Genomic DNA, 14084 nt, shown 5'->3' with positions numbered 1-14084 from the left:
AGGTACAGGGTGGCAGGTAGGCTCAGGGTCAGGGCAGACAGAAAGGTCAAAACCGGAAAAACTAGAAAACAGGAATTTTAGAAAAGACAGAGGCAAGGGGGAAAACGCTGGTAAACTTGACGAACAAAACGAACTGGCAACAGACAAACAGAGAACACAGGTATAAATACACCGGGGATAATGGGGAAGATGGGCGACACCTGGAGGGGGGTGAAGAAAATCACAAAGACCAGTGAAACAGATCAGAGTGTGACAGGATTACTAAAGTATAATATCTCTTATACCAAATCATGATAACATTGGATAGATAGATGCATGTGCACACACATGAGCATGTGTAGCATGTGACAAAAGCAAGATCATATCAAGGATAGCATCACAAATGAATGCATAAATACCACAGTAGCATCAGTAACCTCAAAGATGTAATCAATACACATTTCATGTAAATTAATCCCATAAAGAATATTTCCAATGTAAATTCTGAAACATTTTGCGTTACAATGTTATTTGTTATTGTTCTGATCTATTCTTATAGGCTATTGTCTCACTCCTTATATGTTTATTGATCAATAGTAACATGTCAGGATTCTAGAATTGATTGACAATATTTACCTTTAACAAATGGTGAGAAGTTCAGCTGGACAAATATCTCGTCAAAATGTCATGTCTGCCCTTGCAATGCGAGGTCCCATCCTGGACAGCAGCTCATCGAACTGGGCTTTATCAAGCCTGAAATAGCCCTGGAACATCACATCGTCGAACCGCAGCTCCTGCACCAGATGTTGGTACTCTCCATACTGGCTGTGGGACATCAGATGGGGTGAACCCACATGGAGCGCCATTGCCGCAGGTTCCACCGTTGATAGATAGTCAGGAGGTTCCTCAGTGTTAAATTGATGATGGAAAGTAAAAAATACTTTAAAATACTTAAGTAAAAATACTTTAAATGACTACTTAAGTCGTTTTTTGAGGTATCTGTACTTTACTTTACTATTTATATTTTTTATAACTTTTACTTCACTATGTTCCTAAAGAAAATAATGTACTTTTTACTCCATACATTTTCCACCCAAAGTACATTTTGAATGATTAGCAGGAAAGGAAAATGGTCCAGTTCATGCACTTATCAATTGAACATCCCTGGTCGTTTCTACTGCCTCTGATCTGGTCTCACTAAACACAAATTCTTCGTATGTAAATAATATCTGAGTGTTGGAGTGTGCCCCTGGTTTATTTATTTATACTTTTACTTTTGATACTTAAGTATATTTTTGCAATTACATTTACTTTTAATACTTAAGTACGTACATTTAAAACCAAATAATTTTAGACTGTTACTCAAGTAGTATTTTACTGGGTGACTTTTACTTGAGTACGACAATTAGGTACTTTTTCTACCACTGGTGGATAAAATCACTATTTATAAGCAAATAGCCTACTCTCCCTCCAAAAATATTAATATTAGCAGGTAAAATTCATTTGGTGACAAGGTGTCAATAATGTTATATTTTTTCAAATTTGCCTATCATATGCAAATAAACAATTAAATACCTTTTCTGATTTTAAACCAGATTTTTATTAATAATTTAAAAATGTTAAATTATTATTTCCCTGTGAATAAATTAATGAAATAGAGATGGATTAAAGTATTTACCCATTTAATAACCAGACCTTCATACAAACTTGCTATGCTCAGTCTTGATGCACAACTGAACTTGCTGCTATATGCTGCCAGCACACCCACAAGCGAGCCACACTGGGCGGATACAGTTTTGCACCCTTCGATGCTCACCATAAGTTTTATACACTGCAATGTTAACATATTTATATTTTTTTACCTTTATTTACTTTTTTAACCTTTATTTTATGAGGGAGTCCCATTGAGAGTTTTATTTAGCAAGGGAGCCCTGCATGACAAGTCCAGCAGCAATTAGACATTCATGTTTGAAACTCAAATACTTAAATTAGTTAATATTGGCCATTAATAAGTATTGTCATCTTGAGTGTAGTACCTAAAAGAAATGAGCGTAGCAGCTTCTTAATACAAAATTGTTCTTTATTGTAATGAAAAGTTAGATATAACCGACAATAGCCAATAATAATGGATTTCCTCAGATATATCCAGTTCCCAGTCTGTAGTGGACCTTCTTCACAAAATCAACAGCACTGCCAGCACAAAGAATTATACCATTAAAAAACGATTAGTGAAATACCTCCTGTATAAGCCAAGTTAGACCTAACCAAATCATGAGAAAACAAAAAGATCATTACTTGACACACTGGAAAGAATTAATAAAAAAACTGAGCAAACTGGAATGCTATTTGGCCCTAAACAGAGAGTACACAGTGGTAGAATACCTGGCCACTGTGACTAGACCAAAATTAAGAAAAGCTTTGACTATGTACAGACTCAGTGGGAACATCCTTGCTATTGAGAGAGGCTGCCGTATTAGAAACACATATTTCCTTCAGATTACACAGACCCACAAAGAATTGGAAAACAAATCACATTTTTATTAGGTGAAATACCACAGTGATCCATCACAGCAGCAATATTTGTGACCTGTTGCCACAAGAAAAGGGCAACCAGTGAATCACAATCACCATTGTAAATACAACCCATATTTATCAGTTTATTTATTTTCAGTTTTGTACTTCAACTATTTGCACATTGTTACAACACTGTACATAGCCATAATATAACATTTGAAATGTCTCTATTCTTTTGAAACTTTTGTAAATGTAACGTTACTGCTCATTTCTGATTGTTTATTTCATTTTTGTTTATTATCTGTTTCACTTGCTTTGGCAATGTAAACATATGTTTCTCATGCCAATAAAGCCCTTTGGATTGAGTTTAATTGAGAGAGACAGAGAGACAGAGAAAGAGGCTGCTATTGAGAAAGCAGGGGACCATTGTGCACGTTTTCCAAAAGGTACAGGTTGTTTGCAATTTATGTAGAGGTAGACAGCAATAAATACAATATAACTATGTCTGTGTACCAAATGGCACCCTATTCCCTATATAGTGCACTACTTTGGACCAGGACCCATAGGGCTCTGGTCAAAAGCAGTGCATTATGTAGGGAATAGGGTGTCATTTGGACACACATTATCAATGTCCTTGAAGTCATGGCTAAAAACTGCATATTATTATGTTTCACTGGCACACGAGAACAGTTGCATTTAATAATTAATGTTGTACATTTAAAATGAGAAACACAAGGAAATAAACTAGCTCATTAAAGACAATGGTTCAAATACCATATTACCGGTATGTGTCTAGTGCTGCAGCTTAGAGGATTCAAGAGCTCAAAGATGGTCAGCCAACTGTATTTATATTCTTAGAAAACTATGATTATTTTGTTGTGCAAAAGTATGGCATTATTAACTGCTTCTTAAAGCACACAGTGAATAATGTATTACAGTCTGTTCACAGACATGTTCAGGGAGTTGAATCACATGTTTGAGGAGACACATTTGCTATGAAAAAAGAACTACTGCTTCCATAAGTAAATTTATATTCTGATGTAGAAAGAAGATCTCTTATTTTCTGATGACAAGATTGTTTGTTCTTACCACCATGTTGAAACAAAAGGACCTAGTTCCCTTCTGTATCCTATTAAATGCATGATCCCCCCTTGCTAAAAGATACGTCAACATGAGAATATCAAATGAACAAAAAACTCTTAACTGTGAAATGCAATAATTACTGTGACGTTATGACACCATCATAATCTAACAAGGATTTGAATGGCCTTTGGCACATGACGAAATATGTTATCAGAATATTTGAAAGGACAATTTATATATAATCTATAATGTTATAGTGATCATTATACAAACAGTGACTTAAAATGTCAAAATGTGATAAATTCAAGAAAATGCACACTTGTAGAAAATCTAAGAGGAAAAAGTTGTGAGGACAGAACAAATTAACATTTACATTTTGGATTAACACTGATCTTTCTTTCAATAAAAATATGACTCCCAGACAAAATCCTTTAAAACATACCATTGTGTCATCTGGAATCAAACTTACACATTTTGTCTTACCCTATCTAAATCACTAATGGTAACATACTGCGTTTCACATTTTCTGAACGGAAAACAATACTTTCTACCCACTGGTTTCAGCAACACTTTATTTGACACCCAGCGTCATTATGTCATAACAGCTGTAACACTGTCATGACACATACATTTAGACCTGTTGTGACATATATTGCATTATTTTATCTGGTTATGACACCTTCATAAGTGTTAAAAACCCCCAAAACCTACTACACAAGGCAAAACATTCCATTATACCATTGCCTACTTGTCAACAGTATGTTTATGTTATATAACATTTTATGAAATTGACCATATTAAATTATCATTGTAATTGTCCACACATTGATGTCAGACATGCACCTACCCCAATGCTGTTGCTGAAGACTGGGATGAATGCAGGAGCAGATTCCAGGAGCAGGACAAGACACCCTCTTTTTTGACTGATGACTGACATAAGGGCACGCACGTGATAGGCCTATCTGGCTTATATGATTATGATAGTCATAATGCTTCTTCACAGGGTCATAAAGAGTATTTTCTTAGTCTGATTAAAGTGACACAGGATAGGCAAAATGCTTCATGACAGTGTCATAAAGTGCATTTTCTGCAATTTATTTAAAATATGACAGAGACAAAAAAAAAAGGAAACTTCTTGGCAGGGAAAAAACAAATACATTCTTATGTAGGTGTCATTACCAGCCATAAAATAACGCAATATATGTCACAACAGGTGTAACTATATGGGTCATGACAGTATTATGACCATGTTATGTCAGCTTTCATGACATATTATGACATGTTTATGACCATGTCATAATGTGTTATGATGCTGGGTGTCAAGTAAAGTGTTATCCTGGTTTCTCACATCTTCATCATAGTGCATCTCACTTAGTCTTTTTTCCCTTTCTGGATTTCATAGGTTTTTCCCCTCAATGTCAGTGGTGCTATTTCCAAACAACGTGACCAGCTGCTCTTCGTAATTTGCAATGTTTCTCTTCATGATGTCCATGCATGGGCCCAGCAACCTCTCAAATGCCTGGACGTCCATAACTGGCAAACACAAGAGGAGAGGTGTCAGACACAGGAAGGGATGACTCTTAACAGATTACTTATATCACATGTAGGTCCTGATCTGACAAAGATCCACATTGATAAAGAATAAGAGCAGGCCATGATTGGGTTTGGAAACGTTATTAGACCTTAAATCCTTATGTCTTCCGTCCTTGTTTGTCCAATTATTCTCAAACTGAATTGGAGGAGACTCTAATAAGCTTTGAGAAAAAATGTAGGACAAGGACGGAGGAGTATATAAGGATTTGAGACAGCCCACAGAGTAAAGGCAGTATACCTAAACATTTAACACTTCCCACAGCATAAGCTGAAGCAGCTCTGGGTTTGTTCGTGACCAAAGCCAGTTCTCCAAAGTACTGCCCTCTTGAGCACGTGGCTATATCGACCTCCTCATCCTCTTGGTCTTTTTTCGTCTAGAGAGAAGACATAAGAGAGCAACATAAACAACATAATATCCCACAAATGGCCTCCTGAGTGGCGCAGCGGTCTAAGGCACTAGAAGCGTCACTACAGACCCGAGTTCGATCCTGGGCTGTATCACAACCGGCCGTGATCGGCAGTCCCATAGGGCGGCGCACAATTGGCCCAGCATCGTCCGGGTTAGGGGAGGGTTTGGCCGGGGGGGCTTTACTTGGCTCATCTAACTCTAGCAACTCCGGGCGCCTGCAGGCTGACCTCGGTCGTCAGTTTCCTCCGACACATTGGTGCGGCTGGCTTCCGGTTAAGCGGGCGGGTGTTAAGAAGCGCGGTTTGGTGGGTCATGTTTCGGAGGACGCATGACTCGACCTTCACCTCACGAGCCCGTTGGGGAGCTGCAGCGATGAGACAAGATCGAAATTGAGGAGAAAAAAGGGGGTAAAATCCCACAAAAAATGTAATAAAAAAAATCTCACAAATCCATTTTAACTAAATTTCTATGTATGATAAATTCAAATCTGTAATGTCTTAGAGACAAACTTACCCTGCTTCTTTTCATGGTGATTCTAACTTGACCAGATTCAACTATATAAAAACAATCTGCTAGATCCCCCTGTAACAGAACATACATTACAGTATTTCAATTTGCAAATAAGCAATACATTAGAATGAAAGAAATACTTGCAAGAACTGGAATTACCTGGCATGATCATATAGAATAGAATAGAAGATGGAGAAAACAATACCTGAGAGATGATCTGTTCTTCATCGCTGAATGGTTTAGAAGACAGCACGTCCACTACTTTCATTCTCTCTGAAAGCTGGGGATAACAGGGAAGGCAAACTTTGTTAAGACTGGTTTGCAGGGATGAGTTTGTTCTATACTTTAAAATACACATCATCTGAAAGCTGGGGATAACAGGGCACACACTGATTGGATTGCAGGGACGTGTTTGTACTAATGTGAGAAAGAAAATGCCCTTTACGTTCACAAAAACATATTCTACTGATAAAGACAGAAACACAATAGACCTATACCTCTAGTGATGTAAGGAATGGAAGGGATTCAATGAACTCCTCATAAAGTCTCCTCTTCAACGCGTTGTTCTTTACAATGATCCTCCTGAATGTCAGACGATCCTGAAAACAGACACAGTTGTCAGTATATCTCTAATCATTTATAATGGTAGGATGAAAACAACAAGTCATGTTGATGTCTGGCAATGGTGAATGATATAGTCAAGACAAACAGTCCACAATTTGGGATTGTTTTGTTCAATGCAGTACTATTTCCACTCCTATGATTCATTTTTCCTTTTAGTCCCTGTGTCCAACATAACATTTTCCAGCAGAGGGAGCTGCATCTCTAACCAATGTCAAGATTTTCCCCAAAAAGCTGCAGAAGTGTCCTATTATTATATCAAGCTATTATCATTGGTTGGTTTATCCGGATCCCCATTAGCTTTTACCGAAGCAGCAGCTATTCTTCCTGGGGTCCACACAAAAACATAAAACACGACAAATAACAAAACACTGATACACTCAGACAAGAACAGTCACATAAATCTATAATACAACAATATACAAACAATACAGCTAAATAATAATGTATGTGTAGATTGCGTGTTAGAGTGTGATAGAGTGTGTCTGTATGTGGGTGGCAGGTAGCCTAGCAGTTAAGAGCGTTGGGCCAGTAACTGAAAGATTGCTGACTCGAATCCCTGAGCCAACTAGGTGAAAAATCTGTCGATGTGCCCTTGAGCAAGGCCCAAGTCGCTCTGGATAAGAGAATAAGCTAAATGACTAGAATGTGAATGTTTGTGTGTGTGTCATTTCACAGTCCCTATTGTGCCATGAGTTGTTGTTTATACATTTTTTGTGGTAAATTTGCTGTTTGGTTGAGTAATTGGAGATAGCTCTGTATAATACTGTGGTGGGTGATTCTTAAACCAGTTTTAATCATGGCGGTAACAAAGTGAGTTAGAAAACAATGATGCATCTGCAACAATCAGCTATCATTCTGAAGACTAAGATGCTTAGTTTATGGCACAGTGTCTTAATTTAAATATATTTAACATTTGTCCGAATTTTGTACATTTTCACCCCCAATTCTCATTACCGAAATGCGTCCGGATTAAATTCTCTGGTCATTTTATACAATTTACTTTAGAAAAACCTAACTTATTTGAATAAAACACAAAATATGTTGCTGTAGTTTGTCTATAAATCATAAATGTTTTATACTAGTTGAAGTTCACATTAAACTATAATATTTATTACGTAAAAACACAATGTCTTTCTTATTACCGCAACATGTATTTTGATTTGCTGTAAAAACACTAACACATTTTTTTTATAAAGTTGTATTCACCCATGATGGATCATCTAGAAGAGTAGTCCTTAGATGAGCACAAGTTAATTTAATTTCTTCACTTATATGAGGGAATGAGGATCTTATTCTCAAACACCCTCTTTACGACGCTTGACCTTCTCATTACCAAAATGATTAAAAAGCTCAAATTAGGAAAAACTTAAGAGAACCATTACCTTACCAAAATGGAGGCATGAACAGGCCTCAGTGACGTGTTCAATTGTTCGCTGACTCATGATAGCCGTCTCCTGTTACTTGCAGATTGAGCTAAGGGCCTCTAACTACCGAAACACACATTTGTCATTACCATATAATTTTACGTCCGTTTCGGTATTGAGAACCTTAATTTTGGTTACGATAATAAGCTAATTCTAATGTATAGTCAACGAGTGTGCTGTGCTGATAACTTAGATTTTTTTTACCAGGACCACTGTTTACACCTATTGTATAGATTTTTTGTAAAACATCAGTTATTTGAATAAGTAGAAGTGAACAAGAAATATGTGTGTATAAACCGACATTTAATTTACTTAAAGCCACAATCTGAAGTTTGTGTTTCAGCAAACTTTTTAGGGAAGTTAGAGACCAATACACAGGCAGTTAGAAAAGCCAAGGCTAGCTTTTTCAAGCAGAAATTTGCTTCTTGCAACACAAACTCAAAAAAGTTCTGGGACATTGTAAAGTCCATGGAGAATAAGAGCACCTCCTCCCAGCTGCCCACTGCACTGAGGATAGGAAACTCTGTCACCACCGATAAATCCACTATAATTGAGAATTTCAATAAGCATTTTACTACGGCTGGCCATGCTTTCCACCTGGCCACCGTTACACCGGTCAACAGCACTGCACCCCCCACAGCAACTCGCCCAAGCCTTCCCCATTTCTCCTTCTCCCAAATCCAGTCAGCTGATGTTCTGAAAGAGCTGCAAAATCTGGACCCCCACAAATCAGCCGGGCTAGACAATCTGGACCCTTTCTTTCTAAAATTATCTGCCGAAATTGTTGCAACCCCTATTACTAGCCTGTTCAACCTCTCTTTCGTGTCGTCTGAGATTCCCAAAGATTGGAAAGCAGCTGCAGTCATCCCCCTCTTCAAAGGGGGACACTCTTGACACAAACTACTACAGACCTATATCTATCCTACCCTGCCTTTCTAAGGTCTTCGAAAGCCAAGTTAACAAACAGATCACCGACCATTTTGAATCCCACCGTACCTTCTCCGCTATGCAATCTGGTTTCAGAGCTGGTCATGGGTGCACCTCAGCCACGCTCAAGGTCCTAAACGATATCTTAACCGCCTTCGATAAGAAACAGTACCGTGCAGCCATATTCATTGACCTGGCCAAGGCTTTCGACTCTGTCAATCACCCACATCCTCATCGGCAGACTCAACAGCCTTGGTTTCCTAAATGATTGCCTAGACTGGTTCAACAACTACACTGCTCAAAAAAATAAAGGGAACACTTAAACAACACAATGTAACTGCAAGTCAAATCACACTTCTGTGAAATCAAACTGTCCACTTAGGAAGCAACACCGATCGACAATAAATTTCACATGCTGTTGTGCAAATGGAATAGACAACAGGTGGAAATTATAGGCAATTAGCAAGACACCCCCAATAAAGGAGTGGTTCTGCAGGTGGGGAACACAGACCACTTCTCAGTTCCTATGCTTCCTGGCTGATGTTTTGGTCACTTTTGAATGCTGGCGGTGCTTTCACTCTAGTGGTAGCATGAGACGGAGTCTACAACCCACACAAGTGGCTCAGGTAGTGCAGCACATCAATGCAAGCTGTGGCAAGAAGGTTTGCTGTGTCTGTCAGCGTAGTGTCCAGAGCATGGAGGCGCTACCAGGAGACAGGCCAGTACATCAGGAGACGTGGAGGAGGCCGAAGGAGGGCAACAACCCAGCAGCAGGACCGCTACCTCCGCCTTTGTGCAAGGAGGAGCAGGAGGAGCACTGCCAGAGCCCTGCAAAATGACCTCCAGCAGGCCACAAATGTGCATGTGTCTGCTCAAATGGTCAGAAACAGACTCCATGAGGGTGGCATGAGGGCCCGACGTCCACAGGTGGGGGTTGTGCTTACAGCCCAACACCGTGCAGGACGTTTGGCATTTGCCAGAGAACACCAAGATTGGCAAATTCGCCACTGGCGCCCTGTGCTCTTCACAGATGAAAGCACGTTCACACTGAGCACATGTGACAGACGTAACAGAGTCTGGAGACGCCGTGGAGAACGTTCTGCTGCCTGCAACATCCTCCAGCATGACCGGTTTGGCGGTGGGTCAGTCATGGTGTGGGGTGGCATTTCTTTGGGGGGGCCGCACAGCCCTCCATGTGCTCTCCAGAGGTAGCCTGACTGCCATTAGGTACCGAGATGAGATCCTCAGACCCCTTGTGAGACCATATGCTGGTGCGGTTGGCCCTGGGTTCCTCCTAATGCAAGACAATGCTAGACCTCATGTGGCTGGAGTGTGTCAGCAGTTCCTGCAAGAGGAAGGCATCGATGCTATGGACTGGCCCGCCCGTTCCCCAGACCTGAATCCAATTGAGCACATCTGGGACATCATGTCTCGCTCCATCCACCAACGCCACGTTGCACCACAGACTGTCCAGGAGTTGGCGGATGCTTTAGTCCAGGTCTGGGAGGAGATCCCTCAGGAGACCATCCGCCACCTCATCAGGAGCATGCCCAGGCATTGTAGGGAGGTCATACAGGCATGTGGAGGCCACACACACTACTGAGCCTCATTTTGACTTGTTTTAAGGACATTACATCTAAGTTGGATCAGCCTGTAGTGTGGTTTTCCACTTTAATTTTGAGTGTGACTCCAAATCCAGACCTCCATGGGTTGATAAATTGGATTTCCATTGATTATTTTTGTGTGATTTTGTTGTCAGCACATTCAACTATGTAAAGAAAAAAGTATTTAATAAGATTATTTCATTCATTCAGATCTAGGATGTGTTATTTTAGTGTTCCCTTAATTTTTTTGAGCAGTGTACTTCTCCGACAGAGTTCAGTGAGTCAAATCTGAGGGCCTGTTGTCCGGGCCTCTGGCAGTCTCTATGGGGGTGCCACAGGGTTCAATTTTTGGGCCGACTCTCCTCTCTGTATATCTTCTCTATGGCCAGTGGGACGTCCCACCTACGTAACAGCCAGTGGAATCCTGTGGCGCGTTATTCAAATACCTTAGAAATGCTATTACTTCAGTTTCTCAAACATATGACTATTTTACACCATTTTAAAGACAAGACTCTCGTTAATCTAACCACACTGTCCGATTTCAAAAAGGCTTTACAACGAAAGCAAAACATTCGATTATGTCAGCAGAGTACCCAGACAGAAATAATCAGACACCCATTTTTCAAGCTAGCATATAATGTCACATAAACCCAAACCACAGCTAAATGCAGCACTAACCTTTGATGATCTTCATCAGATGACAATCTTAGGACATTATGTTATACAATACATGCATGTTTTGTTCAATCAAGTTCATATTTATATCAAAAACCAGCTTTTTACATTAGCATGTGACGTTCAGAACTAGCATACCCCCCGCAAACTTCCGGTGAATTTACTAAATTACTCACGATAAACGTTCACAAAAAACATAACAATTATTTTAAGAATTATAGATACAGAACTCCTCTATGCACTCGCTATGTCCGATTTTAAAATAGCTTTTCGGTGAAAGCACATTTTGCAATATTCTAAGTAGATAGCCCGGCATCACAGGGCTAGCTATTTAGACACCCAACAAGTTTAGCACTCACCAAAGTCAGATTTACTGTAAGACAAATGTTATTACCTTTGCTGTTCTTCGTCAGAATGCACTCCCAGGACTTCTACTTCAATAACAAATGTTGGTTTGGTCCCAAATAATCCATAGTTATATCCAAATAGCGGCGTTTTGTTCGTGCGTTCAAGACACTATCCGAAAGGGTAAATAAGGTTTACGCGCCCGACGCGTTTCATGACAAAAAAAATTCTAAATATTCCATTACCGTACTTCGAAGCATGTCAACCGCTGTTTAAAATACATTTTTATGCCATTTTTCTCGTAAAAAAGTGATAATATTCCGACCGGGAAAGCGTGTTTACGTTCAAAGAGAGACAAAATAAAAACATGGGATCCCCTCGTGCACGAGCCTCAGTCTGATGGTCCTCTGACCGGCCACTTTCCAAACGCGCTAATGTTTTTCAGCCAAGGGCTGGAATTACATCATTCAGCTTTTTCCCGGGTTCTGAGAGCCTATGGGAGCCGTAGGAAGTGTCACGTTACAGCAAAGATGCTCAGTTTTCAATAAAAAGAGTCAAGAAGAACAAGAACTTGTCAGACAGGCCACTTCCTGTAAGGAATCTTCTCAGGTTTTTGCCTGCCATATGAGTTCTGTTATACTCACATTCAAACAGTTTTAGAAACGTTAGGGTGTTTTCTATCCAAAGCCAATAATTATATGCATATTCTAGTTACTGGGCAGGAGTAGTAACCAGATTAAATCGGGTATGTTTTTTATCCGGCCGTGCAAATACTGCCCCCTAACCCCAACAGGATATATCAACGATGTCACTCCTGCTGTTGGTGAGTCTCTGATCCACCTCTACGCAGATGACACCATTCTGTATACTTCTGGCCCTTCTTTGGACACTGTTAACAACGCTCCAGACGAGCTTCAATGCCATACAACTCTCCTTCCGTGGCCTACAACTGCTCCTAAACACAAGTAAAACTAAATGCATGCTCTTCAACCGATCGCTGCCTGCACCTGCCCGCCCATCCAGCATCACTACTCTGGACGGTTCTGACTTAGAATATGTGGACAACTACAAATACCTAGGTGTCTGGCAAGACTGTAAACTCTCCTTCCAGACTCACATAAAACATCTCCAATCCAAAGTTAAATCTAGAATTGGCTTCCTATTTCGCAACAAAGCATCCTTCACTCATGCTGCCAAACATACCCTCGTAAAACTGACCATCTTACCGATCCTTGACTTTAGCGATGTCATTTACAAAATAGCCTCCAACACCCTACTCAACAAATTGGATGCAGTCCATCACAGTGCCATCCGTTTTGTCACCAACGCCCCATATACTACCCACCACTGCGACCTGTACGCTCTCGTTGGCTGGCCCTCACTTCATTCTCGTCGCCAAACCCACTGGCTGCAGGTCATCCACAAGACCCTGCTAGGTAAAGTCCCGCCTTATCTCTGCTCGCTGGTCACGATAGCTGCACCCACCCGTAGCACGTGTTCCAGCAGGTATATCTCACTTGTCACCCCCAAAGCCAATTCCTCCTTCGGCCGCCTCTCCTTCCAGTTCTCTGCTGCCAATGACTGCAACGAACTACAAAAATCTGTGAAACACTTATCTCCCTCACTAGCTTTAAGCACCAGCTGCCAGAGCAGCTCACAGATCACTGCACCTAGCCCATCTATAAATAGCCCAAACAACTACCTCTTCCCCTACTGTATTTATTTATTTATTTTGCTCCTTTGCACCCCAGTATTTCTACTTTGCGCATTCATCTCCTGTGAAATCTACCATTCCAGTGTTTTAATTGCTATATTGTGTTTACTTCGCCACCATTGCCTATTTATTGCCTTTACCTCCCTTATCTCACATTGTATATATACTTATTTTTCTACTGTATTATTGACTATGTTTGTTTTACTCCATGTGTAACTCTGTGTTGTTATATGTGTCGAACTGCTTTGCGTTATCTTGTCCAGGTCACAGTTGTAAATGAGAACTTGTTCTCAACTTGCCTAACTGGTTAAGTAAAGGTGAAATAATTTTTTTTTTAAAAGAGCAACCCCTCCACTTAAAGGAGGATATCCCCTATTTTTACATGTACCCGTTTTAGCACTTACCTGTACTGTTGTTTGATATCCCAATAATTTTTTGTCCATATCCCACATATTTCGATTATTTATAAGCATACCATGTGATGCCATTAAATTTAGAAATCGATCTAAAATACCTTAGAACAACACATATCCATGTCTTACTACACCAATGTTACCTGTAAACACCTTGGAGAAATAAAACCTTTTTTTTTTTTTTAAGTCACCTTTTAACTTTGAAAATACATGCATGTAATTACAGTATTTATACTTATGCTAAAATAAGGGGTATTTTAGTCAATTGCA

General features: G+C 39.9%; 1 protein-coding gene across 1 annotated transcript in view; it reads right to left on the bottom strand.

Moving 5' to 3' along the window:
* Positions 1–4495: 4495 nt before the first annotated feature.
* Positions 4496–14084, bottom strand: part of LOC115152416 (cAMP-dependent protein kinase type II-beta regulatory subunit) — a 33862-nt gene continuing 24273 nt past the window's right edge. The window contains exons 7-11 of the mRNA XM_029697270.1: positions 6586–6687; positions 6294–6368; positions 6092–6160; positions 5408–5543; positions 4496–5109 (exon numbers count right to left, since the gene is read on the bottom strand). Of these exons, the coding sequence (XP_029553130.1) occupies positions 4973–5109; positions 5408–5543; positions 6092–6160; positions 6294–6368; positions 6586–6687 (519 nt within the window). The 3' untranslated portion in view covers positions 4496–4972. The remainder of the gene's footprint in view (positions 5110–5407; positions 5544–6091; positions 6161–6293; positions 6369–6585; positions 6688–14084) is intronic.

Source organism: Salmo trutta, chromosome 17 (genome assembly GCF_901001165.1).
Source record: "Salmo trutta chromosome 17, fSalTru1.1, whole genome shotgun sequence".
NCBI classification, from domain to species: Eukaryota; Metazoa; Chordata; class Actinopteri; order Salmoniformes; family Salmonidae; genus Salmo; species Salmo trutta.
The sequence above is the reverse complement of the archived record's forward strand: the minus strand, read 5'-3'. Positions and strand labels throughout refer to the sequence as shown.